Genomic DNA, 27,786 nt, shown 5'->3' with positions numbered 1-27,786 from the left:
AGAGAATTCCACAGATTCACCACTCTGTGTGAAGAAGTTTTTCCTCATCTCAGTCCTAAAAGGCTTCCCCTTTATCCTTAAACTGTGACCCCATCGTTCTGGACTTCCCCAACATCGGAAACAATCTTCCTGCATCTAGCCTGTCCAATCCCTTTAGAATTTTATACGTTTCAATAAGATCCCCCCTCAATCTTCTAAATTCCAGTGAGTATAAGCCTAGTCAATCCAGTCTTTCTTCATATGAAAGTCCTGCCATCCCAGGAATCAATCCGGTAAACCTTCTCTGTACTCCCTCTATGGCAAGAATGTCTTTCCTCAGATTAGGGGATCAAAACTGCACACAATATTCAAGGTGCAGTCTCACCAAGGCCTTGTACAACTGCAGTAGAACCTCCCTGCTCCCATACTCAAATCCTTTTACTAATGTTACGTATTCAGGCAACAATAAATATATGAGTTCGGCAAGGGTTTCTTATAATAAAACAACACGTTTATTAAACACAGAAAACAAACCCCCCAAAAGTAAACAAACACTACCGTAACCGGAAACAGCTGCTGAGCGGCTGTTCAAACAGTTCGTAAAGTGATATTCCAAAACAGTTCTTAAAGTGATATTGCCAAAAGTTCGATATGCTCACAGTCCATTTAAAAGGAGAGACTTTACAGGACGATTTAAGTTCTCTTTCACGTCGCTTGCTTCGATTCCCGACGTCGAAATTCCCACGAAGAATTTACGAAACAGAACGGCTTAAAGGCACTGACCTTTCCTTCTCCACTACCTTCAATCCTTTCTAGGTAAACCTAGGGATTAACACGAAGATAGTCAACGAAATCCTTCCAAATAAGGATCAAACAAAGGTCGCCCCCGTTTCACCGTAGAAAGCGATTCTCCTCGATCTTTAACTTCCAACCTTGAATCTTCACTCTCCTTTAATTCTCAAACTAACAGAATCATAAAGAACCTGTTGGCATTAACCTTTTAAACTTTAGGCATTAAATAAAAACTTCATCCTTCAACTAAACTACGTCATCACTTCAAACACGCAGTGGCATGAAGTCAACTTGGCAAATCCAGCCACGAACTGCCCCTCCTCACAGGGTGGGGTCTATCTTTTATAACCTGTAAAAAACCCATCACATGATCTCTACTGGCGGGAAAATGACGTCATTCCACCATCACAAGACCATCACCTCAAGTCCAGTACAGCTTCAACCCCAGTCACATGACAAGGGCACCACTGTCATGTGTCACGAGTATGTAACACTATGAATGCCAACATACCATTTGCCTTTTTCACCGCCTGCTGTACCTGCATGCCCACCTTCAATGACTGGTGTACAATGACACCCAGGTCTCGTTGCATCTCCCCTTTTTCTAATCGGCCACTGTTCAGATAATAATCTGTTTTCCTGTTCTTGCAACCAAAGTGGATAACCTCACATTTATCCACATTAAATTGCATCTGCCATGAATTTGCCCACTCACCTAACCTATCCAAGTCACCCTGCAACCTCTTAGCATCCTCCTCACACCTAACACTGCCGCCCAGCTTCGTGTCATCCGCAAACGTGGAGATGCTGCATTTAATCCCTTCATCTAAGTCATTAATATATATTGTAAACAACTGGGGTCCCAGCACTGAGCCTTGCGGTACCCCACTAGTCACTGCCTGCCATTCTGAAAAGCTCCCATTTACTCCCACTGTTTGCTTCCTGTCTGCCAACCAATTCTCTATCCACATCAATACCATACCCCCAATACCGTTAAGTTTAACGGTAAGTTTGCACATTAATCTCCTGTGTGGGACCTTGTCAAAAGCCTTTTGAAAATCTAAATATACCACATCCACTGGCTCTCCCCTATCCACTCTACTAGTTACATCTTCAAAAAGTTCTATAAGATTCATCAGACATGATTTTCCTTTCACAAATCCATGCTGACTTTGTCCGATGATTTCACCTCTTTCCAAATGTGCTGTTATCACACCTTTGATAACAGACTGTAGCATTTTCCCCACCACCGATGTCAGACTAACCAGTCTATAATTTCCCGGTTTCTCTCTCCCTCCTTTTTTAAAAAGTGGGGTTTTATTAGCCACCCTCCAATCCTCAGGAACTAATCCAGAATCTAAGGAGTTTTGAAAAATTATCACTAATGCATCCACTATTTCTTGGGCTACTTCCTTAAGCACTCTGGAATGCAAACCATCTGGCCCTGGGGATTTATCTGCCTTTAATCCCTTCAATTTACCTAACACCACTTCCCTACTAAAATGTATTTCCCTCAGTTCCTGCATCTCTTTTACATAACTTTTCACAAGAAAAGCCATCAAACTATTCGCTTTCCTAGTTGCGTGCTGCACTTGTATAGTAACCGTGGTTCATCTACAAGGCCACTGGAATCTACTATCCCCCCAGCAAGTCAAAAAAGGAAAATATGGAGTGGAAATAATCCAGAAAATGTGTAGCTCAGAAGACAGAACACAATTAACATTGCATTGATGATGTCTCCTCATATGATGACGAAACATTTGCAAGTAAATTGCCGACATCAGAGAACAACTCAACCCAACCAAAATAGGAAGTGCTTGGCAGGTCAAAACAATAGCAGTTTTAAGAGGCTTTTAGATAGACACATAAATATGCAGGTAATAGAAGGATATGAATCGTGTATAGGCAGAAAAGATTTAGTTTAACTTGGCTTCATGTTCAGTGCAGATATTGTAGGCTGAAAGACCTGTTCTTGTACAGTTCTATGTCTAAGCATGTAATGTGGGTTTGAATTTACATACAAGTTAAACAAGGTAAGGGCAGATCTTCTTTTCTGGAGAACAGAAAAGGTGTTTTTGAAGTGGACTGCAACTCACATGGCAGATTCTTATCTATAATTTGATTGGATGAATCAAGCTGGTAAGGGTATTACAAAAGAAGAATTTAATAAGTGGAACAGGGATTACGTCTTATGTTTTAAAATCTACTCTAGATTTTTTTTCTATGAGTAATGAAGAATGACTAAAAAGAGATGTTGTGGTTAAATATTCCTGATGACAATACGATAAATTCCAGCTGTCCTTTGAGGTTTGAAAAGCCTAGTAGCCTCCCTTAATGCTCCTATGCTCTTGCGGTGTTCTCTGTTCTTGCACAGGTTCCATATGGGTAGAATTTGGAAGGATGATCACTTTACTGGGGTATATTGTAAGCCACCCAGTAGTCACTTGGAATCAGAGGAACAGACATGTAAGCAAGTTACAAAAATGTGTACAAGCATATCTTAGATGTATCTTCCTCTGCAAATGGATACTTGACTTCCTCATTGGTAGATCTCAATCAGCAAGGATTGTTAACAACATCTCCTGCTCACTAACCATCAACACAGGTGCACCTCAAGGCTGCATGCTTCGCTCCCTGCTCTACTCCCCAAACACACGTGACTATGTGACTAAGTACACCTCCAATGCCACTTACAAATTCGCTGAAACCACCACAGTTTTTGGATGAATCACAGATGACAATGAGTTAGCTTTCTGGAGGAAAGTAGGTAACCTAGTTGAGTAGTGCCTCAACAACAACCTCTCACTTAACATTAAAAAAAAACAATAGATGCAATCACAAGGAAAACCTGCCAGTGTCTTTACTTTCTTAAAAGTTTAAGGAGGTTCAGCCTGAAACCAAAAACTCTATCACTACGGAAGTATTGTTGAAAGTATCCTGACTGGTTGTATCATGATCTGGTACAAAAATTCAAACACATAGGCATGTAAGAAGTTGCTGGGAGTTGTAGACTCTGCCTCATACATCACAGGCATATTCCTCTCCACCATTAATAATATCTTTGTGTGGCAAAAGCAAAATCTATCATAAAATATTTCCACCATCCAGGCCATGCCATCTTCTTGTAACTAAAATTGAACAGGAGATACAGAAACCTGAGGATCTATACCTGCTGGTTCAATAATTACATGCTGGAATTAAGGAGATTGAGAGGGGATCTGATTGAAATCTATAAGATTATTAAGGGATTGGACAAGATAGAGGCAGGAAATATGTTCCAGATGCTGGGAGAGTCCAGTACCAGAGGGCATAGTTTGAGAATAAGGGGTAGGTCATTTAGGACAGAGTTAAGGAAAAACTTCTTCTCCCAGAGAGTTGTGGGGGTCTGGAATGCACTGCCTCGGAAGGTAGTGGAGGCCAATTCTCTGGATGCTTTCAAGAAGGAGCTAGATAGGTATCTTATGGATAGGGGAATCAAGGGATATGGGGACAAGGCAGGAACCGGGTATTGATGGTAATTGATCAGCCATGATCTCAAAATGGCGGTGCAGGCTCGAGGGGCCGAATGGTCTACTTCTGCACCTATTGTCTAATTCCCTTCAAACTTTTGGTTCTTGAAGTAACTGACACAACCCTAAGCACGAGAATTTAGCAACACTATTACTACTTTAATCTCTGCACAAAGTAGGTCTTTGTTTTTTATTTTCGTTCTAATTGTGTTTTTCCGTGTAAAAATTGTGTTTAATTTATTTAAATTAAACAGGGAGTCTAAATTGTGGAGCACCATTATTAAGAATAATCGTGATGGAGGTGTTACTTACTAATTCCAGTCTGTTGGTCAGGAAGTCATGAATCTAGTTGCAGAGGGAGGCACTGATTCCTAGGGTCCAGATTATGGTGGTAAGTTTGCTTGGAATTGTATTACTGAAGGTGGAACTGTAGTCAATAAAAATAGTCTGATATAGGTGTCTTTACTGTCCAGATACTCCAGAGATAGGTATCGGGTCAAGGAGGTTAGCTGATCAGAAATGTGCAGGCTTGAAACTGAAGTGCTGATAAAGTGTAATTTTTTTGGAGGAACATGTGGCTCCATTGGCTGGCACACAGTGGTTCAGAACCAATCAGGGTTCTGTTGAAGCAGGCCTAGAAAAAGAAGGTTATCTTGCACCTGCTGGAGAGTAATCTTCCAATTTGTTTCTTCCATAGCATTTTGTGTTACTCTGAGTGGGTTTTAGCCTTCCTCATATCCCTAACTCTGACTACGCAAATCCCGGAGAAATGCCATGATGAAATCTTCCTTTCCCCTGGTGATCAATATAAGACTATTATAAGTACCAAACACTTAGGCAAAGTTCTCTAGACAAATACTGTTGAAATTTTGGCAAAGTGTCCCATGAGATCTCCTAAGTATTACAGAGGTGTTCTTTCAGATCTTCAATAATAATGACCATTAACCATTACTATTTTAAACAGTAGGACATGATAGACTTTGAAACAGATAGTTGTCCAAAACCAAGTCAGTGTGTTGTGCATTGGAACTTGTTAAAAAGATTAGCTTCCAAAATTCTGTGTAATTTCTTTAATAACTGTTAGCAATTTACTTTAGTTGTTGAACTCATTTCTAAACAAGTAGAATCTGCAATTCTTTTTCCAAGGTGCCACATTGGTGATATAACAGTTTAACTCAGCACTAGAGTTTAAGGATGCACCTCGCTACTTGTCTAGTGCCTGAAGCATTTAGTGAAATTTAACTTCCATTATCACTTGTCATGTCATGTAACAAAATCTGGATGCTGTATCCAGTGTCTGACCTGAGTACTGACTTATAGAATGAAAACACTTACTTAGAACTTAATTGTTTTTTTAATTTTACCAGGATACCTATCTGCTGAATAATTAACTGTGAACATTATTTAAAGAAAATTTTATTTTTAAATGTTTATACTGTTCTTCTGTATTTGAACTGGAAGTTAGAATTGTGACAAAGGGCTTTTAATTAACTCTCCAAATTAGGTTATCTCTGTTTCTATTACAGTACATGGAAAATATTGACTTTAAAATGTACCTTTCCAGTGCTAATGATAAAATATCAAAAGAATTGTTGCAATGACCTTGATGCTGACAGAGGTAATTGTATTAAGTGGAAAGTTAACTATTGATTCCACTAACACGAGAAAGTCTGCAGATGCTTGAAATCCAAGGCAACACACACAAAATGCTGGAGGAACTCAGCAGGTCAGGCAGCATCAATGGAAATGAATAAACAGTCGATGTTATTTCCAGAGACGCAGCCTGACTTGCTGAGTTCCACCAGCATTTTGTTTGTGTTGCTGTTGATTACACCACCAAAATGCTTCAGGTCATTCACAGGGCTTTTAATTGTACAAGGCATTGGTGAGGCCAAATTTGGAATATTGTGTACAGTTCTGGTCACCTAATTATAGGAAAGATGTCAACAAAATAGAGAGACTACAGAGGAGATTTACAAGAATGTTACCTGGGTTTCAGCACCTAAGTTACAGAGAAAGGTTGAACAAGTTAGGTCTTTATTCTTTGGAGCATAGAAAGTTGAGGGGGGACTTGATAGAGGTATTTAAAATTATGAGGGGAATAGATAGAGTTGACATGGATAGGCTTTTTCCATTGAGAGTAGGGGAGATTCAAACAAGAGGACATGAGTTGAGAGTTAAGGGGCAAAAGTTTCGGGGTAACACGAGGATGAACTTCTTTACTCAGAGAGTGGTAGCTGTGTGGAATGAGCTTCCAGTAGAAGTGGTAGAGGCAGGTTTGATATTGTTATTTTTTTAAAAATTGGATAGGTATATGGACAGGAAAGGAATGGAGTGTTATGGGTTGAATGCAGGTCAGTGTGACTAGGTTCGGCATGGACTAAAAGGGCCGAGATGGACTGTTTCCGTGCTGTAATTGTTATATGGTTATAGGGGTACAACATCTATGTTCAGTATATCTAAAACTACATTATTCAGAGCTTTAGATCAGCCTATTAGACTCATTGGAAGGCAAGGCATTCAGCTATTTGGATGGAGCCATGCTTAAAAGATGCCCTATCCAATTTACACAATACCGTCAAAAGGAATGAATATGCTGGCTCAGAAATACAGTATTTCCATACATATATGCATTGAGTTGTGCATGGAACTTATCCCAGCTACTTTGTGTCTGATGGGGATATATTAAACTGGTCCGTAAGTAATGTTAAAGTTTCTTTGAATTCTTTATACTGCAGCTTTGGAGTTAAAGTACTTAATTCAGACAATGTGACCGTTAACTGAATCATCATAGGGATGTACTGGTAATTAATATTTTTGTTCTATAGAAGATAACAGAATTCTGTGCAGTTTCTGTAAATCTCTATGTTAATTGCCCCTAGGGGCCATGTCAGGCAAGAGCTGGGAATAAAATAGACTAGTAAAAGCACTTGGGAGAGTGTAATATGAGCAGCATAGTTACTGAGGGTTGGAGATAAAGCTTAGCAACATCACTCACATGATCCACACTTACTTCATTCTCCCATATCAGGTAAACATTATTATTTGTACTCAGTTACATTATATCTTATTAATGCCATATTTGATGATATAATGTTTTTATGTCTAACAAAACACTCCATTAGAAAATCATTATAGAGCACATTCCAACATTTCTCGGAAATATGCACCTGCACATTCAATGAAGTACAGACCTTTTGCTCAAATTTAGATTCCACAAGTGTCAGTGAAATGACTTAGCAGTAATTTTTTGGTGTTCGTTGAAAGAAGTATATTGGGAGGAGTATAGGCTGTTCTTCAAATAATGCCATGGAATAGCTTACAAGCTATTGGTTTCATTTTCAGTGGGGGAAAAATCATCTACGACAACCAACTCACTTATATTGCACTGGCTGTCTAATTCCCTTTTGCAAGATGAGAACATTTACAACATATTAGACCATAAGACCATTTGAAGCAGAACTAGACCATTCAGCCCATCAGGTCTTCACCATTCAATCACAGCTGATTTATTTTTCCTCGCAATCCCATTTGCCTGTTAATTCTCCCTATACCCCTTGATGCTGTTCCTAATAAAGAACCTAACAATCTCTTCTTTAAATATACCCAATGACTTGAACTTTACAACCATTTGTGGCAATGAATTCCAGAGATTCACTACCTTCTGGCTAAAGAGGGGTGGTGAAGCTGTTCTAAAGTGATGTCCCCTGGTCCTGGACTCTCCCAACATTAAAAACATCCTCTCCATGTCCACTCTGTTTAAGCCTTTCAAACTGTGCTGTGTGCATTTATATTATAGGGAAATATTCAGTGACTTCCTAGTAGCTGAGCTACTATGAACTAAACAACCATAAACCTCTGTAGGAAATAATCAGCCATATGGTAGATCTACATTACTGCTATTTATATAAGTTTAGGCATAATTTTAGTTGGGATTTAGCAGGGATTTGGCATGGGGTCTCAAAAATAAAAACAGTCTAAGAATCCAGTTTCTAATCAGCCCGAAGGACCACTAGAAGGAATAGGTTCGACTATGATTCTCTTCAGCAGTTGCTGAGTCTGTAGAGCACAGATGAAAAAAATATTTTCTAAGCAAAGCTCTTGACACTACTTCACGTGGCAAAAGAGCAAGAAAAGTCAAAGCATCCAAGGGAGAGTAATATATTTGATCCAAGATTGGCTCAGTTGCAATATGTAGAGGATGACTGATTTGATGACTAGATGGTAGTTACCAGCAGTGTTTCACAAGGCATTCATGGAATGTGAAATTCTGGAAAATGTTGGGTTAAGTAATTTCTAAGGACAATTTCAACATAGAAGTTCTTCACCTAATCTGTTCATAAAGAGATACAGCATGGAAACAGACCTTTTGGCCCACCAAGTCCACACCAGCCATCAGCCACCACTTACACTAAACTACATAAATTCCATTTTTTATTCTCCCCATGAACACCCTCCAGATTCTACCACTCATTTATACACCAGGGAATATTCATGGTGGCCAGTTAACCTACCACTTCATATATCTTTGGGATGTAGGAGAAAACCCAGCAGATAATCACAGGGAGAACATGCATCGTCCACACAGACAGCATCTGAGGCCAGAGATGAACCCTAGCCCCTGGTGCTGTGAGGCAGTGACTCCACTAGCTGTGCCACAGTGCCTCCTGTGCATGCTTAAAAATAAGACTTCTCAGAAACAAAATTGAAAGACATTAGGTTCTCTAAAAGGTTTACAACAAGTAAATTCAGCCATAAAGCAAGTCTCATACATTTGATTTGTTAAAAAGAAAGTGAAATAAAGGTCCAGTACATTAATTGTGTTACTGAATGATTGGGATAAATGGTGGAATGTAGCAAATGAGGAATGCAAAAATGTGGATAGCAGCTTGGCTCATTTATGTCTCCATTTTGTGGCCAATATACCCAGCAGGTTGAGAGGATGGCTGAGTGTAGGCCAAGACCTCTTGCTACCTAATAGTGGAGGTAGGGAGGGAGATCACGGACTCAGGTAGAGTGGTGGTGATCATTCACAGGGGGAGAACAATATAGCTGAAGGGAGATTCAAACCACACACTGACCTCATCATGGGGGCAGATAAAGCAGAAGACACCAGAGGAAACAACCAATCATAGGCATGACTTGGGGCTGAGTGGGCAGTGCAGGAGGTTTGCTTAGAGGGGAATGCAATATGAATTGCAGGTCAGAAAAAGGAGTGTTTCCTTCAACACTACCCCATTCCTTGCAGGACACATCAGAGCTAGAAATGCAATCACCTACTTGATCACCCACTATCATCTGCTGGGTTTCCCAGCCTCTCACAAACCTGGCATGCAGGATTAAAAGAAAAACTGTGGCACCCAATCTCGTTAACATGGTTAGGGGAGCCGATTAACTCAATTCATTAATCAGTCACCATTAAAATAGAGGTCAGGTACCTATGAAGTGAGTTAGAGATCTCAAGTTGCTTGATTTTTTAATCCTATCTGTTCCCTCCATGTCTTGTCTGAACTGACAATGGTTATCACTCCACACAATGTGTCAAATGTCCCATTTTAGAATATATAAGCCATGAATAAAAGTAATATACACTTCCTGGCGATAAATTGAGATCTAGTTTGAATTAATGATTAATTTAACTGAGCAACAATCTTTATTACATTTCCCATAATACAGATCCAACATCCTTTTGAGGTCATTTTACTTGTGCTTCTGAAGATATTGGAAAGAGGATTAATTAAAGAATCAGCAAGGCTTTACTTAAGAACATAAGAAATAGGAGCAGGAGTAGGCCATCTGGCCCATTGAGCAAGCTTCACCATTCAATAAGATCATGGCTGATATGGCCATGGACTCATCTCAAGCTGCCTTTTCCCTGTAACCCTTAATTCCCCTATTATGCAAAAAGATAATTAAGGGGAGATCTGGTGTAATTAATTTGATACAATTTTTTTAAAGAGGTAACTAAGTGTGTCAAGGAGATTAGTATATCTAGCCCAAGAAGATGCATGCTTTAGCCAGGGTTTCGAATGTAGGAGTAGGAAGGTTATCATACAGCTGGTGGTGGCATAATCTAGGCTACAGTTAGAGAACTGTGTACATTCTCCTTCCTTGGTAGAAAGGAACTGATTGCACTGGAGAGAGTGCAGAGGAAAGTAACGAACAGAGTGCTTGGTTTGTGTCTCAGTAATGAGGAGAGACAGGACAGGCTGAATGTGCTTTGGAGCAGAGGAAACTGAGTGGGGGGGGGGGGGGCCTGATGGAGATGTGCCACATTATAAGAGGCCTAAGTTGACCAAGTGGTAGGAAACATTTTCATTGCAGAGCTGCCTAAAATAAAACACATGGGTTTATGAGTAAGGATAGGAGTTTTAGAGGGAACTTGAGTGAGAACTAATGTCATCCAGACGATTTTTGAAACTTTAAGATACTGCTGGAAATAAGGACTCCCCTAACAGTTCAGTTTTTTATTTAGCACTTGGAAAGTCTTGACATGGGGAAGGTTACAGAGTGAGAGCTGGAAAATGTCATTGCTGTAGAAGGGTACTTGATGGCCATGTTGGACTAAGGGGCCCATTTTGCTTTATGATTCTGTAATTCTATTATATCTTTACTTTCAAATAACACACCAGCATTATTAACTTTTTGAATCATGTCTGGTTGTTAGTGTTTAAACTGGAACTGGTATTGCAGGATGTAATTGATTCACATGGTAAATAGCTCACAAAACAAACTTTGATCATACTTTTGTGACCAAGTAATTTTCATGCATAGAGAAATAATAAAAAGCTGCTGCCAACTATTAAAAAAATTAGCAGATGAAATTTTAATTGTAACTTCCTTTCAATGATGGACACATTCTACCTTTGGTATTTACAGTATATTTAAGAGTCTACAAGATTTGAACTTATCATTTTAAAATATGCATAAAGCAAAAGGTGTTAACAATGATGAATAAAATGCTCAGAAAAGGGCATACAGTCAGCCAACAGAAATCTAAGCACTATAGTTATATTAGCAGGGACAACTTCTTCTCACTTTAAAGATAAACCATGAAACTGAAGTCATAATTGTAATAAATGTTTTATCTTTAACAAGTTATAGAACATAAAGCAGTGTAATCTAAAGCTCTAATTATAATTAATTTAGTAGCTTCTTCATTTCTTTTAAATTAACAATGCAGTGATTATGGAAGTATTAATTTCCATTAGAATATTTATGAGACACACATAAATGAATAGTTATGATATATTACAAGATGAAAATTCTGATGACTTTAAATTATGATAACCTGGGTTATGAGGTAGTAATAATATCAAAACACCAGCATTCATCAGCAATATTCCATACAACACACATTAGATTTGAAATATAATTGTGAATGGTTTATTGTACAAATCCCAAGGATGATGCTGGTGCTCCAGTACTCTTGTCTAATCAAAAATCACTTACATTGATGTGGATTTAATGAATTCAAAGGCAATTATGCTTTCCAAGCACGGTGAAAATTTTGTACTTAGTGAACACTCTGAACCTAATCAACTACTTTTACATATGTACCGTATACCGTAAGTATTTCAAAATATAAGGTACTTTAAATAAAAAAAATAAACATAGTTTAGAAAAGTTGAATTGTAGTGTATTCCCCTCTGCCATCTAATTCCAAAATGGACATTGAACCCTTGGACACTACCTCACTTTTTTTTTAATATACAGTATTTGTTTTTGCACTTTTTAAAAATCTATTCAATATACATAATTGATTTACTTGTTTATTTATTATTATTTTTTATCTGCTAGATTATGTATTGCATTGAACTGCTGCTGCTAAGTTAACGAATTTCACATCACAAGCTGGTGATAATAAACCTGATTCTGATTCTGTTTGCATTTCTATCTAAATCATAATTCTGTGTTTTAATCTGTATTTAGTTCCTGGTATATTATACTAAAATAAACTTTAAATCAATGTTTCCTCTAATTTCTTCTACAGCTACTTGGATAAACCATTGCTCAGAGCAGGGAATTTTTACACAGCCTTAAAACTGTGTGGCACTTTAATAAAACATCATATAAAAGAAAATTTTGCCTGTTCAGCCACAAAGACTATGTACACAGGAGCATTTCTGTTGCATGCAGCCACATACCCTTGTGATTTTTGCTTCCTGATATGCTGCTTGTGAGAAGTCTTTAATGTGATTGTTTGCTGAGTCAAATTGATTACATTTTCATCTGATATATCTCAGGGGTCTCCTTGAACTGATATCTGTTGCTAATTGACTCTGGAAGAGAGGATACTCTTGCCATAGTTTTTTGGAGAAAGCTTCTTTCTGGCACTCTCATCAAATCCTACATGATGGCATGCAAGACAATGTGATAATTTATAATAACATAACAGCAAAAATGATAATTATATTTTAACCTGCAAAATTCCGCAAAGTGAATACATATAAATGCACCATATGTATTAAAGCACCAATTAAAACAGTCAATTCAGATCAGCGAAATGATCTACAATTAACATTCATTGATCAGTAGTTTTCATTCTCTAGAAAAGAAACAGCAACAATAGCAAGTAATATAGTGTATAATGTCAGAAAAGCTAAATCCCCTTCCTAAAGATATATAGCAATATTGAACAAATGTAAACTGACAGCCAACATTCAGACTTCTGAAATTCTTCTTTTCATGCTGGTAATGGGTTCTGTGAAAATATAAATCAGCATCAATTATTCTGGATTTACAGATACTAACATGAAAGAAACACAAATACATTCATGAAGGGCAACAAGGGCAACCGTATACTCTGGGTATCATGGTATTCATGAAGGGCAACCGTATACTCTGGGTATCAAGTCTCAGTGCCCAGCTTCGTCATTAGTGGTTCAAAAGCAACATGACTAACTGAGCCAGTATGACTGCAGAAAGACATGCCTCTGACTTTGTTTATGGTATCCTGTCAGAGAAACAAGTGAGAAGAAAATAAACTCAACAGAAACGAATCACTTGCAGATGGTTTGTCCATCGTATTATTTGTAGGACTGGTTGCCACTTCTGGTGACAAGTACCTTTCAAGGATTACATGCTTTTTATTGTGTGGAGCTCCAACATGCAAATAATTCAGATCAAACCACCAACTCAAAACTGGACAGCTATGAAATTCTGTTGTCCATTAGCAATACCACTATTAGATTCCAATGAAACCCCCTTTTACTGGGCGTCTCTGGAAATGCGGCTCATTAGTCCCTTGCTAACAGCCACTGGATTCTGCGGCGAGAAACCCACCTTTCTCAGACTCCATACGTCTAGGGTGTATACAACCTTGGTCCTGCCAAACCCGTGAGGTTGGGATGTCTTGCCTACCCAAACCCTGTGTGATTTACTGCCCCCTGCAATGGCCTGTCAGGAAGAAATAACAATCGTACACTGCAAACAATTATAAAGGAAATATATTTATTAACATTAAGAGTCATTAAAGAAAGAAAAAACCCCAAAAGAGCCCATTATAATTAAACATCAAATGTTCACATACGTTGAAGCTCATCTTGAAATTCTCTGCAACTCACACACGGCACCCTCGGTCTGCATGAAAGCACACACCACCTTCCGAATGTTGCTCAAAATCCATCTGGAACAACAGGCTCTCCCACAGGAGTATTGTTCGTTCCTCATTGAACCTGTTCATCTGCACAAAGCACCTTGTGCAACAGGGGCAGCATCCTCAGCCATCCTCCCTCCCGTCCTCTCCCAGCTTCCGCCTAAAAAACCTCGACCAGCGTTCCTCATAAAACCTCTCCACCTAGTGTTCTCTAGAGCCTTCTCCCAATTCCACCATTCTGAATGGCTGACACCAGAATCCCAAGTTGAACAACAAAGCCCCTTACCTCAGCTCAAACCCAAACAAGCTGAAAGCAGAACAGACTGCTCTTACAGAACTGCTAAAATGGAATACCTACAACATAGCAGTAAAAATCCTAACCAGCGCATTACACCTGTATTTTCTGAAATCTCATGGTCCAACATATTTCATTCCAGAGAATTATCATCAAACCAGGAACTAACCCTGGTTGATTGAGAAGTGTAGAAGGGACAACAGGAAATGGATAAGAATGAAATGCCAGTCTGGTAATGATAACACACTGGACATTCTTTATGTGCCAAACAGTAGGAACAGTGTGTCACCGGGAAGAGATCCCACTAAGGAGTTCCATGTCCATCCCAGTTTTCAATGTCTGCAAAGCCCAGTAAGTGGGTGCACAGGATGAAGCTGAAGCCTTTGAAATATTCCTCATTCAGTAGTGTCAGGTTCATAATCAATTTCAGCTTTATCCTGAGGTGTTTACAATCACAGAAGGGAGTTTCCAGCCAATTTGATCTACTCCATGTGATTGAACATACAGGATACTATAAAGGTAATCCCTCAATCACAATCATTTGTGTCTGCCATCAACAAAAGGCATTGCAGAATCCCAGTGAGCTTAAGCATCAAACCCCTAGCTATTTTGCAAATACATTTCCATGGGCTCATTATTACTGGGCCAAAACACTAAAATTCCCCCCCCACCCCTTTTCAGTTGGATCTCAAGGATGTTCAGTAACAGCTTGCGATCACACCCACAATAGATGAATGAATTCAAAAATCATTCTGAGCCATTAATGATCTTCACAAGGGGAATCAAAGCACTGAGGAAAATATCAGTGTATTCACAGAATTTCTTCACAATCCATAAATCATTAAATCTTGACTTTTTTTTCAGTAACATTGATCATTTGCAGAGACCTGGTAAAATGCGAGTCCAATCATTTGGATGTGCTGATCTCAATCCCAACAAGGACACAACTGGTATCCCAGGAGCAAATACAAAAGCTTAACCAAGATTTTCACTTGTGACCACAGCTAATGGTGTACAAGTACAAATGTTTGTTACGGACATGAACAGTAAAGTTATGATTACCTTGTATTGCTTGAATTTGGCAATACAAGAAAATAAATCGCCAGAGCAAATATCTATAGGTACTTCTACTCAAAATCCAATTTTATTTTTGTTTAAACTGGTAAAAATAAAATGATGTAATATTGATTAATAGTATGCAGTCTTTATCCTTCAATGTTCCTATGTTCAACACATTCATGTTATTCAATGTACAGGCTCAGGGAAAACAAATTGAAACCCTTCCTTCATTTCAATTTTAAATTCATCCTAATTGTGGTATAAACAGAATACAAAATAAGGTGTAGTATGAATTACCTATAACACTATCTTGTTTTATCAGTCTACATTTTCCTTATATTTCACCCATTTATTATATATTATCTCCCTCCATACCAAGTTGGTTCTGTTATCAAATCTGCAGTCTCTCAATGACACCCAGTCTACTTAAGATCAAGGGTTCACAACCTTTTCTATGCTCTGGATCCCTACCACTAACCGAGGGGTCTGTGGACCCCAGGTTGGGAACCCTGGCTCTAGATTAAAGTTCCAATGCAGTATCAGGTGCGATAACATATGGTCAAGGATTATACCTTAATTTGAAAATTTCCATGACCCCTTTAATTAATGAACAACAAAGTTACCATTTTTGGTTTAACACAGTCAGAAAACAGTTTATGAATATCATTTTCATGATCTCTATTGGTGAACTAGTACTTCTGTGAGAAAAGCCCTCAAAAGACTTCCAAAGCTTTATACCCAAAATCCAATGCAATGTTCCATCTGGAGTCTGACACCCTGCCCCAGAACTGTTTGCATCCTATTTAGATGAATGCCGATGTATCATTCAACATTATTTTTATGCAATTGTTTTTATTAAGCTATATCACGGGCACCAAACTTCTAACTTGTTTCTCAAATCAAAAAAAGGAACGTATAAGTACATTTATCATAGCCTTAAACCAGTGATTCTCAACAGTTTTTTGGCCACAGCCCCCTTAGGAGCCCTTCTCAGGTTCCAGGGCCCCCCCTTTCAAACAGGGATACAACACGACAGAAAATCATTATTGAACACCAAGAAAACTTGAACGTTCTGACATACTGGACAAAACTTTAAAAAGACTGTATGAAATTCAATATCTATCAAGCCTAATGTGATCCTTGAACGTTGCTTTTGTGCAAGTTTGATGATATCAGGCTCCAAATTAGATAATGACAGTCGGAGGTCACCTCTTGTTGCGATATCAATTCTGTTCCTGGATTTTGTCAAGGAAGCTACCTTGCAGAATTCGCTCTCAACCAAATATGTTGAGGGAAAGGCAATAAAAAATCTTTGGGCTTTTTCCCCAAAGTGTTGTAAATTTATTCGGCAGATCACTCTTGATCCAAAAATCTTTTTGAAACTGACGAAGTGCAGTTATATCACTCTGAAGATCAATCAAACTCTCTTGAATTTCTGCCTCAACTTGGGTGGGTTGTACTTCAAATGGATTCAAAATCCAATCTGGGATACCAAGGTTTAACAGGTTATTAAATCTTTCTTGCATATCCTTGTGTATCTGCTTGAGGTGTTTCACATAAACAGTAAGGTTTATGTCCTTCAGTGCCTCTACGATCGTCTTCAGGTTTGGAAATGATAAAATTTCCCGACGTCTCGTATTGTGGCAATAGACTTCAAGTTTCTTAAGGAAAGGAACAATGGCTTCCTTACAATCTACAAGGCTACTGTTTTTGCCCTGTTAGGTCTTCTTTAACAAATTAAATTTCTGAAAGATATCTTTGACAGTTTTCAGTTGGTGGCCCCCTTCAAATGTGCCAGGGCCCCCATTGAGAATGGCTGCCTTAAACACTCAATCTGCTTGTGTCTCTTCTTTACAATCCTTAAGAGAGGTCTTGACTTGAAATGCCACCTGTCTCCATCCTTCCATAGATGCTGCCTGACCCACTGAATTTTGTGTGTGTTGATCTCATTTTTCAGCATCTGCAGTCTTTCTTATGTCTCCCCTTTGTAGTCTCTTAGAACTTATTTTTCCTTCTAATTTACTGCAAACTTGGATGCACAACTCAATCTTCCTTCATTCAATTCACTAATAAGATGAGACCACAGTATACAATTGCTGAGTAATACTATATATCACTTTTCACCTGAGACATTTCCTTTCTCGTTTGTACGTACCTTATTTAGCACTGAGAATGTGTCCCTAGTAGTGAGACTGTGAGAGGAATCAATGCAAAAAGGGATCTTGTAGCATTATCCATACAGGTATGCATTACTGATAGCCCTACAGTACCAGAAACCTGGAACAAGTCCCTGCTCTCCCCAAAGCTATGCTGTGCTGTGCCAGCAGCATGCTTGAGGGCTCAGCCCTCTGCTACCATGGTGCAACAATGAACTAGTTAAAGTGATCTCATCAATGCATGGCTTAATATGATTTGAGCCACCTCGGGAATGTATATTGTCTACCTGTAAAGCCTGGTGTTGATCAGGCTAGGACAAGTGGTACAAAAACCAAGTGGTGAAACTCTGGGCTCAGAATTGTATTCCGGCTACACTGGCACAGGGGACAGAGAGCAGTTGTTCCATGTGTTGACATATAACCTGGGTTGCATTGTCTCCTCTTGGAAGGTAACAGATGTCCATCTCATCATCACAATGAAATCTCTGAGCTGGGAGAGCCATGCAGCTGAAATGAAGAGAGAAGAAGACGGCAACTTCCATCACTTCCAACAGGAGATGATGAGAGAGATCACATGAGGCAGGAAAGAGAAACAGAAAAGATAGGAATACCCTGACATCCATAAGATACGAGAACAGAATTAGGCCATTCGATCACGGTTGATTTATTTCCCCTCTCAACCCCATTCTCTCGTCTTCTCCCTATAACCTTCGATGCCCTTACTAATGAAAAACTATTAACCTCCGTCTTAAATGTGCCAAATGATTTGGCATCCAGAGCCATTTGTGGCAATGAATTCCACAGACTCACCACCCTCTGGCTAAAGAAATTCTACCTCATCTCTGTTCCTTCTATAGTGTGGTTGTGCTCTCTAGTACTACACTCTACCACTATTGGAAACATAATCTTCTCTAGGCCTTTCAATATTTTTGTATGCTCAGCCATTTGAATCCTGTAAAACTCTTCTGGACCCTCTCCAAAGCCAGCACATTCTTTCTGAGAGAAGAGTCTCAAAATTGCTCATAATACTCCAAATGCAGTCTGACCAATGCCTTATAAACCCTCAGCATTACTTCCTTGCTTTTGTATTCTGGTCCTCTGAAAAAGAATGCTAACATTGCATTTTCCTTCCTTACCACTGACTCTGCCTGCAAGTTAACCTTTGGGGAATTCTGTACTAGGACTCCCAAGTCCCATTGCACCTTCGATTTCTGAATTTGCTCCCCATTTAGAAAATAGTCTATGCCTTTGTTCCTTAAGCCAAAGTGCATGACTATGCATTTCCCTACACTATATTCCATCTGCCACTTCCTTGACCTTAAATGATCCAAGTCCTTCTGCAAATCCCCCGCTTCCTTAACTCACTCTTCTACTTATTTTTATTATCATCCACAAACTGGCCACAAAGCCATCAATTCTATCATCCAGATCATGAGCATCTTCTCAGTAAATTGAGAATTCTAACAGATTTACAAATATCCCTCATTCTACTCCAGGGAATGTTTATTATTTTTCTGAGGTTCCTTTGAGAAGGGAACTCTGACCCTTTTATTTGAATCACTTCTGCTCATTACTTCATAGTGTTCCTGAGATCAGAACTGACGGCAAAACCCGGCCTCAGAAGAATAATAAATGCTCTGTAGAGTAGAACTAAGGAAATTCAAGAGCTTCTGTCTTGAATAGCAGCCTTTTAAACTACTGGTCTCCACTACCATGTCCATTATGCCCTAAGGCTAATTTCCTCATTACCACAAGAAAAACATAACCATCAGTTCCTGGGGGTGATGACACTGATCCTAACTAACTGAAGATTCCGAGAGAATTTGATCATATTGCACTGCTTTCATTGTGGAAACCCTTTCTTCATTATGAAACCTTTGCACTTCCACTTGCAGTGTTAGTGTAACAATCACTTTTGTCAATAAAAAAACAGCACACCAACATTGTAGGCGCAGGCACCTGTTAACTGTCTGTGCAACCCTCCATATCTGTAACAAAAGCCTTGCTACATTAAAAGTTCTTTTCATTGAGTTATTGTGCTACTTATATTTTTGATTTTGTTCCATGATTAAATTGAAGTTATGCTTTACTACTATACTATAGATTTTAGATATTTTTGCTATTTAAAATAGAATTTATTTGAAAGTCAAAGGAGAATGTAAGTAAATTTGGTAAAATATATGTATTTTGCGGATTATGTAGTATCAAAAGATATAAGTGCATGTGACTGGTGGTACCGCATGTTTCGGCCTTATCAGCACTTTCAATTGGACAACAGCGAGGTACGAACAGAATAAGAGAAAGTTGCTGTACACCGAGGGAAATTAGTTTCAATTATGGTGTCACGAAACAGCACAGAGGAATGTAAGGATGATGGTGTTCAACTTTCACATAAATCGACTCTTTCTAAAGTCTTTAAAACATTCGAAACCCTTCCAGGGCCTTGCCTGCCTGCAGAACAGATTTTCGAAAACGAAGTTGGATTGAAGTCCCCACCCAGTAATACACTGCACTGTAAACAGCTCAGTTCTTACCCGTCGATTTCCCAATGGCTCAATGCTAGGAACGGTTAATTATTAACTACTGGGGCAAAACTCGCCATGCAAAGTAAAAATACAATTTTAAAGAACTTATATCGCTAAAGTGGATTAATCAACACCATTACCCACCCGGTTCAGATGGTTAGGTTTCCAGTGTCTGTCGCTTTGTCCAACGGGCTGACATTCACCTCGGAGCTGACAGAAGCAGAGAGAGTCTTCAGAGGCGTATCAATCGCGCAGGGATTAGCCGGACTCGCTTTCTTCCTGGAATCCATCGAGCTGACCGCCTCGCTGGTCCTGTTGGTCACATTGCTGGGCGGCATCCTGCCCCCCTTGCTCCTCAAACTTCGCGAGACTCTCATGGAGACACTCCTGAAGAACCCTGTCAACTTAGCCTCCTTCTTGAGACCCACGTCGTCTTCCAGCTCTTCAAGCGGCACCTCGATGTTGCCCGTGTACCAGAAGATCCACCAGATCAGGCTCATGAAGATCACGATGGAACCGGCGTAGATCAGGAAGTCGTAGAAGAAAATGTTACAGAACACGCCGATGAGCAGCACGGTCAACCCTACCGCGTCAAAGGCAATCGCCAGCCAAAAGGCGCAGACACAGCGACCCAAGCCCGCCTGCAGGAACGCCATAGCGTTTCACCTGCCTGCCGTCCTCCCACAGGTAATGGCGGGGGAAAGGTCGCAGTCAGCCCATTCACCTGGGCGCAGCACCTGGCGGCGCGTCACCTGCGGGCGGAGCCAGTGCGCCCAGAGGAGGAAGCAGGGACTGTGGCTGCACTTGCGGTACGAGTTGTGCACGTTGACTTGGAATCCACTCGAGCAGAGAGAGTGTCGGAACGCAGACCCAAGAACGTTTACAATCGTGTTTTCTTTTCCCATTTTCCAAACCACCCTCACCACAGCCTTTATTTTTCCTAAGAGACGCGGGAGAGTGCGGAAGCTGGAATCTGGAATCTGGAAGGACAGTTTGCTGGAGGAACTCTGCATGTCGAGCAGCATATGTGAGGATTGTCGTCGATCCCAATGCAAGTTTTCTTTCCGAAATGTTAATAATGCCTTCATTCCCCTCCTCCCACAGACGCTCCTCGACCCAGTGAGCTCTTCCAACAAATTGTTTGACGCTCCTTAAATTTCCAAGCCGGCGTATTAATATCCTTGCAATAAAGGCGCATTTAGGAAATTCTCTAATTCTTAATAATACCTATTTAAATATTTGCGTGCCTTCGTTTATGGAAGTTAGGAATTTACTGGTTTCTGGATAAAACAAAGGTTCTAAGATTCATTTATTATCAAAGTACACAGCTCTGAAATTCTTCTTCTCCAAAAAGCCACAAAACCAAGAAAGAAAAGAAAGGCAGCACAATCATCAACCCCCCCAAAAAAAACAAACAAAACAGGCACAACAATCCCAAAAATACCCCCACAGGCAAAAAAATGGGAAAATCAGGCGTAAAAACACAGATTACAAAAAAATCCGTAAGACTAAAAAAAAAGTCCACAGTCCAAGTCCACATCCAAAACACAGAAAACCTGGGCAGCATTTTCCCCTCTCCATATCAGAGCAATCTCACCTGCGATTAAAAAAAAAGGCATTTTCCCCTCTGGGTGAAGAGCAATAAAACAACAGGCCTTGCCTGCTTCATTGTCATCCCCATTATAGAGGATATTTTCCGTAAGATTGAAACTCCTTGCTGTTCTCAAATGATGTAAGATGTGTCCTGTAAGTTCTCTGTGCAAATCATAAAAGGTAGGTGTGATATCAAAGCTGACAGGCTGCAGATGGTGGGCTGCTTTGTTTTATTTTTAAATTAATATTGCGCGTTCACAATGGAACTTTCACACTAAGAAGCAACCCCAGCCCGGATTCCAGTTATCACAAACATGAGAAAATCTGTAGATGCTGGAAATCCAAAGCAACACACGCAAAATGCTGGTGGAACTCAGCTGGCCAGGTGGTATCTATAGAAAAGAGTAAACGGTTAACATTTCAGGCGGAGTCCTAATCAAGGGTTTCAGCCCAAAACGTTTACTCTCTTCCATAGATGCTGCCTGTCCTGCTGAGTTCCTCCAGCAATTTGTGTGTGTTACTCATTGAAATTTGCATTGCAGTGCAAAGAACAAATAAATCACATTTGTGACTCCAGTTACCAGGTTACCTCAAGTTTGCACTTGATGCCAACTGAATGAACCTTCAAAGACTGTAGGCTCTTTGAGGAGGGCCATTTCTCACACTGTGGATCATTTCTCAGACTTAGACAAGAAAAATTACTTCTCAACATTAAAAATTGCCATTTGAAAGGATGCATGAGCAATAATTTCACAGAATAGCCCCACTTGCCCTATACTCAACAGGAGTCTGCTTTTTAGCCACTGGGGCTCTGCTGATCTATGGATATCTATTAAAACAATAGGAATTAAATATTGAAATATTAACTATGATGTGGATGAACTCACTAACTATCAGCATTATAATCATATTTCTTTTATTTTGTAGTGTAACATCTTTTGACTAACATTAAAGGTATTGTGGCCATTAAGGAAAGGTTTCACATACCCTTATTGGAATTGCGGCCAAATTCGGTGCTTTATGGTAAAATTGAACAGTTGGCAAATGAACCTTCTTTATTTGTGGATTATGGTTTAACATTGTGACCTCTTTTTGGTAAAGCATCAACTCTCACTGTGTTCTCCATGTAAAAGTAACAAGTGAACTATTTGCAAAAGAGATTTTAATGCTAAGCATCAGAAATTTTTGGGTCTGCTCCCAGAAAGGATTAGAGCATAGAGTACTGCAGCACAGAAACAGAATAGATCAGGCCCTTCAGACACTGACCTTCATCCCATCTACCTTCACCAGGACTGTATGTCTCCAAGTCCCTCCTGTCCATGTAGCTATCCAAATTTCTCTTAAATGTTACAATTGAACCCGCATCTGCCAATTCCGCTGGCAGTTTGTTCCACCCTCACACCATCCTCTGAGTGAAGATGTTTTTCCTTAGATTCCTCTGAAATATTTCACCTTTCACCCTAAACCTTTGATCTCTAGTTGTAGTAGCATCCAGTCTAGAGGGAAAGCCTGCATTAATTCCCCCAATCTATACCACACATAATTTTGTATACCTGTAAGTGACTTCCTCTCATTCTCCTGCACTACATGGAATAAAGTCCTAACCTACTGAACCTTTGATGATAACTCAGTTCTCAAGTTCTGGGAGAACAACCTTGTAAATTTTCTCTGTACTCCTTCAAGCCTGTTGATATTTTTCCTGTGAGCAGATGGCAGAACTATACACAAATTCTGCATACTCTAACTTCAGCCTCACCAACATCTTGTAGAACATCAACATATCCTAATTTCTGTACTCAATGCTCTGATTAATGAAGGCCAATGTGCCAGAAGCTCTCTTTATGACCCTATCTACCTGTGATACTACTTTAAAGGAATTAAGGGTTTGTATTCTCAAGTCGCCTCATCCTACAGCATATTTCTGAGCCTTATCATTCACTAAGTTCTATGCTGGTTGTCCTCCAAAAGTGCAGCACTGCATACTTTTTTGCATGAAATTCCATTTGCCATTTTTCAGCCCATTTTTCAACTGACCCAAATCACACAGCAAAGCTTGATAGCTTTCCTCACTGTCTACTATGCCCCCAGTATTGGCATTGACTGCAAATTTACTGATCCGGTTTGCCTATTATCTTCTAAATCATTAATAGAGATGACAAACAACTTCACACCCAGCAGCAATCCCACCAGCACACCACTACTCACAGACCTCCAGTCAGAAAGACAGTCCTCTCATACCACTCTCAGGCTTCTCCCACTAAGTCAGTGTTGGATCCCACTGGCCATCTCATCCTGAATGCCAAGTGACATAACCTTCAGAATTAGTCCCCCATACAGGGTTTTGTCAAAGAAGCTTGCTAAAATCTAGGTCAACAATATCCCTTGCCTTCCCTTTCTCAATCTTCTTGATCACCTCCTCAAGATTAGACATGATCAATCAAGCATAAATCCCTAATCAGATCCTGTCTATCCAAATACATATGTAGCCTGTCTCTTAGAATATCTTCAAATAATTTACCCATGACTGATGTCAAGCTCATTGTCCTGTGACAACTTATTCTTAGAACCTTTCTTGAACAACAGAACAGCTCTAGCTATCCTCCAGTTCTTCAGCACCTCACCTGTGGCTAAGGACATTTTAAATATGTCTGCCATTTCTGCACTGGCCTCCCACAAGATCCAAGAGGACACCTTGTCAGTTCCTGGGCATTTATCCACTTTAATTCATCACACAACAGTGAGAACCTTCTCTCCCATAATCAGGATAGGGTCCATGACCTTATGATTGTTTTGCTGCAGTTCTATAATTTCTGTGTCTGTGTCCCAAGTAAATGCAGATGCAAAAAAAAAATCATTTGAGATCTTCCCCATCTCCTTTGGCTCTGTGCAAAGATGACAACAAGGGGATGAATTTTGTCCCTTGCTAAACTTTTGCTTTTAATATAGCTACAGTATCCTTTGGGATTCTTTTTCATTTTGTCTGCGAGAGCAACCTCAAATCCTCTTCTCGCCCTCTTGATTTCACTCGTGTTCTTTTGTGTTTCTTAAACTTTTGCCAGCAGATCATCTGTTAAATTTAGCTCCTTAATAAAGGATTACACATCCAAAATGTTCAAAAGGGCAAACTGGTTAAGTATTCCTAGTTACTTTTCATTACATGCACTGTATGTTAGATGTTTGAATAGACTCAAATTCAGATTATTATCTTACAACTTTTTATTTCCTAAAATACCACAGGAAAACCCCTCAATCAAAGTCTTCCTCATGTGTCAAATAGCAATTCTTAAAATATACTTCAATTACAGAAAGTATTTTAGCTTTATTTTCGATTACATGGAACATTATAATATGATGTGAACTTAATGTTCGCTCTGTCAATTAAATCAAAAAATTAAATCATATCTATTAAGTACCATTGTGAATAAGACTACTGCATAATGTAAAAGGGGGGTATGGATAGTGTAATTATGACAGAGGACATACAAGACATTGGAGCCACGTGATTAAGCAGTTTCTTCTTGAGTACTAGCAAGGACAGGTACCATGACAGCATTAAAGGAATATTTAAATGCGCATTTGAATCATCCAAGTGTAGAAGGCTATTGTACTAGGTGCTGGTACATGAGAATGAGTATAGAGGGGTACATGATGGTTAGCATTGATATGATGGGTAGAAGGATCCATTTTGAGCTCTATGATCAAATAACCCTGAATATATAGGTTTTAATTTTCATTTAAAGTTGTTGTCTTGTACCCAATCATTATTCTTCTTGTATTTAGATTGTCAAAACTTAGAAACTACTATATTAGGAAAATAAAGGCAGGGTTACAGGAGCAATGTAGGACTGAAGTTCATTGAAATGGGAGACTGACAAAGGCAAAAAATGCAGATTGGTGAGGGACAACCGCCAATGTTAGGAGCTGTCATTTTCGCCCAAGTCTCAATTAGCGCAGAGGAATGGGCACAGGATCATGGATTGGCCAGGGGAGTTTGCCTTGCTCGTTAACATCTCAATCACCTTCATAAATTCACACCAACATCACAATAAATGCACAAAATACAGGAAATATCCAGGAGATCAGGCAAAATTTGAGTTATACAACATGGAAACAAGCCCTTTGTCCCAACTCACTGATCAAGTTGTCTACTTTAGCTAGTCTCATTTCCCCACATTTGGCCAATATCTAAATTGTTCCTATCCATTTACCTGTCTAAATCTCTCTTAAATGTTGCACTTATACCTGCCTCTGCCAGCTTTCCCCTGACAGCTTGTCCCATGTACATATGTACCACACTCTCTGTGGAAACATTGCTCCTCACATCCTTTTGGAATCTGTCCCCTCAACTTAAACCTATGCCCTCTAGTTTTAGACTTCCCTGCCCCGGAAAAAGATTGTGACTAGTCACCTTATCAATGCCCCTTATGACTGTATAAATCCAAATAAGGTCACTGCTCAGTTCCTATGCTCCAGGAAAACAAGCTCCAGACTACCTAGTTATTCTTTATAATCCTCCAGTAACTTGATTGTGTATCTTTTCTGCACTCTTTCCTGCGAAGTGACATGCTTCCCTTAGTAAGGCCGCCAGCACTACCTGCAAAACTCGAATTTAAGGAAAAAGATTAAATCTAATAAATTAAGACTGAGCTGCTGGCAATCACTAAGTGTACATTTGTTTTCTGAACCCAGAAAACATATTGTACATGTTTGAAATCACCATTTCCCATCCATTATAGGAATTCCACTTCTGAACTGGGAGAGAGGTCAAGGATTGGTGGGGGAGGATCATGATTGTTCCGCTTAGGGTGTGAGGTGAAAGTGGGTTATGATCTCGAAAGTGAAGAGTTAAAGGTAGTGAGCTGATCATTGATAAACAAGTTGGGAACTCCCAGCTAATTGCCAGACGAGATCTGGGTGTAGTGATGCGGATCAGCCACTAGAGAGTGAGGTTTATGCACTGAGAGGACAGGACAGGACAGAACTCAGCAGGGCGACGTTCCTTTTTAACTATACGTGTGTCCGATAAACCCATGTTGGCTCTTGCATCACGCAGCAGGTTGTCGGGCATACAGTTTCCTCACTAATCCATTCTGTCTGATCTTTTCCTTAACGATCGGGATCCACACGAGTCCGGTGACCATGAACATCAAACCAATGGAGAGACAAACTGGTCCGAGGATGTACGGGACCTCGACCGCTCGAATGAAGTACAGGATAGTGAGGATGACTCCCGCCAACAAGGCAAAAACTCCAATGATGAAGACGGTGACGGGTTTGTGATAGTAGACCCAGTTGGTGTACCCCTCGCGTTCAGATGTGTCGTGGGGCTCAGCTCGAAGCTCTGGGCGGGACTGTGACCCTCCTGAAGAGTAGTAGGTCCTCGTGCTTGTCTGGAAGGAGAATTGATCTGAGCCAAACTGTTCAGTGGAGCTCAAGGCTACAAGTTGCATTTTCTTTGTAATCTGTGAAAGTAAAAATACGTGCAATCAGTCGAATGATATTGTTGGCACATCACTATAAAAGATTGGTCTTCTGTACTGTCTGATCTGTTCTATATTGTAATGTCATGTAAAGGATCATTTGAATTTCAGCTTGTCATTACTGTGCCCATCAAAAAATCATCCAGTAGCCCAGCACTGGGCAGCAGTTTCTCTCTCCTCAGATGCTGCCTGACTTGGAATTTTTTCAGCAATCTTTTATTACTTAAGATTTCTACCAACTGTATATTACAGTTCCAGTATTTCTCCTTCTCTCTCCCTTATTCGCTACCTCCTGCTGACACAACAGATACAATTATGCAGCTGTCACACCATTCTGTCAGCCACCACCAGTTTATGCTAACAGAAAATGGCATGCTCAGCCTGTCAGGCATCCCCTGGGAAAAGAAAAAGAATGAATGTCTCAAGTCAAAGAGCTTTCTAAAAAAAAAACAGGAGAAAAAATTAAAGTTTCACAGAGAGCAGTGCAGAGATGGATAGGACAAAGGACATATCCCCAATAGCGCTGTTATGATTACAAGTTGTCGATGAAGATATCTGGTTGATAGATTAATGAGAGAAGCGAACAAAGGGATGTGTATAAGCTGTGAAGTCGGGGTCAGAATTTTTAAGAGAAGCCCTGCTCTTCAGGTAATATCAGTGGAAAGTGTTACACACCAGCAGCAATAGACCACAACCAGAGTCAAGTTTTAGTGCTAAACAACCATCTACCCAAAATACAGAAGATTAAACAAACTATCTCCTAAACAGAAGTTAATAGTGTTATGTGTTTTTGGCTCCCA

At 39.7% G+C, this 27,786-nt stretch overlaps 1 protein-coding gene across 2 annotated transcripts; it reads right to left on the bottom strand.

Moving 5' to 3' along the window:
* Positions 1-457: 457 nt before the first annotated feature.
* On the bottom strand, positions 458-26,522 carry si:dkeyp-72e1.6 (transmembrane protein 238-like). Of its 2 annotated transcripts, none has more exons than XM_059979345.1 (2): positions 20,058-26,522; positions 458-801 (listed from the first exon to the last, which is right to left on the bottom strand). In XM_059979345.1, exon 1 carries the CDS (start codon positions 20,567-20,569, stop codon positions 20,063-20,065), a length of 507 nt encoding a protein of 168 aa, XP_059835328.1. In that variant the 5' UTR covers positions 20,570-26,522; the 3' UTR covers positions 458-801; positions 20,058-20,062. The 2 variants fall into 2 exon arrangements, with proteins under 2 accessions (XP_059835328.1, XP_059835326.1); XM_059979343.1 differs by lacking the exon at positions 458-801 and adding an exon at positions 11,081-12,984 and having other exon boundaries at positions 20,058-26,519.
* Positions 26,523-27,786: the final 1,264 nt, after the last annotated feature.

Source organism: Hypanus sabinus, chromosome 9, assembly GCF_030144855.1.
Source record: "Hypanus sabinus isolate sHypSab1 chromosome 9, sHypSab1.hap1, whole genome shotgun sequence".
NCBI classification, from domain to species: domain Eukaryota; kingdom Metazoa; phylum Chordata; class Chondrichthyes; order Myliobatiformes; family Dasyatidae; genus Hypanus; species Hypanus sabinus.
This window is presented reverse-complemented; position numbering and strand designations above follow the sequence as displayed.